The sequence below is a fragment of the Cebus imitator genome, unplaced genomic scaffold, assembly GCF_001604975.1.
Source record: "Cebus imitator isolate Cc_AM_T3 unplaced genomic scaffold, Cebus_imitator-1.0 Scaffold756, whole genome shotgun sequence".
Taxonomy (NCBI): domain Eukaryota; kingdom Metazoa; phylum Chordata; class Mammalia; order Primates; family Cebidae; genus Cebus; species Cebus imitator.
Window position 1 is genome coordinate 364,905 of NW_016108071.1, and position 4,536 is coordinate 369,440.

The window sequence follows — 4,536 nt, forward strand, 5'->3', positions numbered from 1 at the left end:
AGCTGGGCATGGTGGTACACACCTGTAATCCCAGCTACTTAGGTGGCTGAGGCACAAGAACCACTTAAACCTGGCAGGCAGAGGTTGCGGTGAGCTGAGATCATGTCACTGAACTTCAGACCGGGCGACAGAGTGAGACTCTGTCTCAATAAAAACCATCCACACCCCCACCCCCGCCAAACTGGAGGTAGCTATTTAGCTGTCATGTTTGAACTGCAAAGAGTTATTGGGTGGGTAAGAGAATGTGAGTATTTAAATAGCACTCAGTCTTGGGAGATACTGGAAAAGCAGATATGAATGTGATACATGATGGGAAGATAGTAGAATAAAACATTGGCATAATCTATTTTCTATCAAAGCAACTTGTTCTCTTCTGGTTCGCATATTAACATTATTTATACTGCCCTGTACCCCCACATAAAATGCCTTCATATCTTACTTTGGTACTTGTAGGTTGTCTTCAGGTACAAGCTAGTAAGTTACTGATTTGCAAGTAGAATTTCACCCTTGCTTAGGGAATTAAGGTTTTAGCTGATCCTTATAGAATGAAATATAGCATATCTTTTTATGTTCTTGCTCATAAAGGTTGTAGAGTAGATAAATGATATTATACATGTGCCAGTAATTGCTGTGATGATGTCCTATGTATTAGCCAAGGAGAAAAGGTATGACTATTAATTAATTGGGAGATAAACTTGAAAACATGAATAAGAAAGTTTAATTTATCAGACTATATTTCTTGTAAGATCTGATAACTTGGTTACTCTGTAATCTGACTAGAGGACAAGATGAAAACCAGGACTATGATATACTTAAGAAAGAAAAAGATTTAACATTTTCATTCAGAAATAATAATTAAGTTTCAGTGTATATAAAAAATAATTTTGTATTCATTAAAACCCTAAAATATTATCAAAAGACAGTATTTGAAAGATCATCATTTTGACTTCTTTCAGAAAGGAAAGTTTCACAAAAGAGGGATGTAAAGCATTTTAGGTATCTGTGGTTGAACTTGTTTAAACCTTACCCAGAACTCTTATATGGCATAGCTAGTTGCTCTTAGGTAACAAACTTGTACAGCCTGTAACTGTACTGAGTACCATAGACAATCATAATACATTAGTACATATTTTTATAGCTGAGCATATCAAGACAGAAAAGGTACAGTAAAAATATGGTATAAAAGATAAAGAATGGTATACATGTATAAAGCACTTATCATGGAATGGAGCTTACAGGACTGGAAATTGCTGTGGGTGATTCAGTGAGTGAGTGGTTGAATGTGAAGGCCTAGAACATTAATGCACACTACTGTACACTTTATCAACACTGTGCACTTAGGCTATGCTAAATGTATATAAACAATATTTTTCTTTCTTCAGTAACAAATTAACCTCAGCTTACTTGAAACACTTTTTAGTTTTTTTTTTTTTTTTTTTTTTGCCTTTGACTCTCTTGTAATAATACTTAGCTTAAAACACAAATATGTTTTACAACTGTATAAAAATATTTTTATATCCTTATTCTATAAGCTTTTTCTATTTAAAATTTTTTTATTGTTTTACATTTTAAACTTTTTAATTAAAAGTTAAGGAACAAACACATTACCCTAGGTCTACACAGAGTCAGGATCATCAATATCTCTGTCTTCTACCTCCACATCTTGCTTGTCCCACTGAAAGGCCTTCAGGGACGATAACACATGGAGCTTTCATCCCTTATAACAATGCCTTTTTCTAGACTACCTCCTGGAGGACCTTCTTGAGGCTGTTTTACAGTGCAATTTTTTTTTTTTAATAATTAGAAGGAGTACATTTCAGAATGATACGAAGTATAGTATAGTGCATACATAAAACAGTAATATAGTTATTTATTGCCAAGTATTATGTACTATGCATAATTGTATGTGCTATGCTTTTATATAACTGACAGTGAAGTAGGTTTGTTTATCCCAACATCACCACAAACATGTGAGGACTATTGCACTATGATGGCTATGATGTCACTAGGAAATAAGAATTTTTCAGCTTCATTATGATCTTATGAGCCTACCGTTGTATATGTGGTTTATCTTTGTCAAAGATGCCATTATGCAGCACATAATTGTATTTTTATAGATGAAAAGGTCTTCATAATAATGTCTAGTTTGGGAACATTGGTTAAGTCAGACACATAAGCTAGTACCTCAAAAATATTTCAAGTGTTTAATAATATGTTTCATTTGTTATATACTTTATTTCCAGTTTAATCCTGTTCTTAATCATTTGTGTAGAAATTGAGAGGTTGTTTTACTGTGTTTAAGGTATATTAATATGTAAGTAATTTTGTGGCTTTGTATCTGGTCTCATTAAGGTGATGGTGAGGTGGTAGAACAGGTAATTGGGCAGCAAACCAATGAGCAAGATGAGAGCATTCTTGATGGAATAATCAGGGAGCTACAGAGAGAACAAGACCTGAGACTAATTAATGAAGGAGATGTTCCACATTTTCCAGTTAATAGAGCATACTCTGTTAATGGTGGTAAGTATATTTATACTTGTAAAGGGGGTAGTGTATGTACTGTAATTATATTACTTTTACCAAATAATTACGTGGAAAATATTTTATGTTTATAAATAACATTTTTATTAATTTACAACTGTGATATCAGATACATTGAAGTCTTATAATCTCGTCATTTGTGGATAAAATGACTTAAGGTCTCCTGAGAAATACAGGTGATGTAGTTTAATACACTGTATTTTTTTTACTCGGTAATTTATCTGTAATAAAGATTACAGATTTGCATTTGTTTTAAGAAGAGGGGCACTACAGTAAATCTAGCCCTTTTGTAGGTGAAACCAACCTATACAGTTTTCAAAATTAAAACTAGTTTAAGTTTAGAAATTACTACCAATTCCTCTTTTGTAGAGAGGAGAGCAGAATGCCATGCTCTTCTCTTGAATTAAAAAAAAAAATGCTGGAAAATAAGAAGTCCTCTGAAGACAAGAAGCCCTCTTAGGGAATACAGATGCAGCTTCTGAATTGGCTTTTATAACAGTTTGATTTTAATACCAGTATAAGTTATTGTATATTTAATTACTCTATCTTAAAATGAATATTATATCCTATTGTATCTCCTCCTTTTTAAAAAAAAAACTTTATTTATTTTTAATATTTTCTTTTTATTTATTTTTATTTTTTTAGAGACAGGGTTTCACCATGTTGGCCAGGCTGGTCTCGAACTCCTGACCTCAGGTGATACGCCTGCCTTGGCCTCCCGAAGTACTGGGATTAGAAGCGTGAGCCACCGCACCCAGCCTGTATCTCCTCCTTTACATTAAACATGCCAGGGCATCTGAGTTTTATATAAGTCTTAGTTTGTATCAAGAGCTATTAGTTTTATTTTTAAATGTAGTCATCTTACGAGATTTTTTTTTCAGATTTGTTTCTTTTTATATATTTGTAACTAGAGTCATTTATTTCTATAGCATTGCATTTTAGATTCCATGGAAATGAATAAGGTGATTTAAATTTGTGGTGATTCACAGGGCATTTTACTCATTTCCTGATTTCTTCAATGTCTCGTAAAGTTAAAATTAAAGTAGGTCATTTGGGTCACTTGAACACCTAACTCAGACAAGCTTTTCCGAACCTGGAACAAGATGACAAATGGGCTGATAATCATCTATATATAGGCCCTTTATTCCTGAGACGTAAAACTTTCTCAGAGCCCTGATTTAAACATCCGTTAACGAAATCAGTATTCTGTTGTACCTTTAATACTAGGTTTTTGTGGATAGATTAGAAATTATATTAATCAAGAGATCCTACTGACTTCTATTTGTAATACTCATTTGTTTTGAAATTTTTCTGATGTTTAACAGTTGGATGTTTCAGTTTCCATTTGTGTTTTATTTGTAAATAAAAGAAAAATAAACTAACATGAACCTTTCCGGACTATTAAAAAGAAAAATAAAAATTCCGTTACTTTGTTTTCTTTTTTCTTTGCTCATCAATGTTATAAATGAAATTTTGATGTTAAAAAAATATTTACTTACACTTTGAATCTTAACATTTTTGAGTTTTATTGATGCTTTATCCAGAAACATTGTAATGGAGCGAACAAAGATAGAATTTAGATCAAAAAGCTGCTTCCTGAACTAGTACTAATAAACATTTGTGAATTTGCAAATCATGTTGAATACATTTTTTATATTCAGTGAGCATTTGGTAGATGTCAGATGTGAAACTACTTTGAGAAAAATTAGAAGAACCATAGGCTGGGCATGGTGGCTCACGTCTGTAATCCCAGCACTTTGGGAGGCCGAGTCGGGCGGTTCACGAGGTCAGGTGACTGAGACCATCCTGGCCAGCATGGTGAAACCCTATCTCTACTAAAAAATACAAAAATTAGCTGGGTGTGGTGGCGCGCGCTTGTAGTCCCAGCTACTTGGGAGGCTGAGGCAGGAGAATTGCTTGAACCCTGGAGGCAGAGGTTACAGTGAGCTGAGATCGTGCCACTGCACTCCAGCCTGGCACCTGGCAACAGAGTGA

At 33.8% G+C, this 4,536-nt stretch overlaps 1 protein-coding gene across 1 annotated transcript in view; it reads left to right on the forward strand.

Moving 5' to 3' along the window:
- BRWD3 (bromodomain and WD repeat domain containing 3) overlaps nucleotides 1-4,536 on the forward strand; it is a 128,875-nt gene that overhangs the window by 80,867 nt on the left and 43,472 nt on the right. Inside the window, exon 18 of the mRNA XM_017519568.2 lies at nucleotides 2,353-2,520. Within this exon, the coding sequence (XP_017375057.1) occupies nucleotides 2,353-2,520 (168 nt within the window). The remainder of the gene's footprint in view (nucleotides 1-2,352; nucleotides 2,521-4,536) is intronic.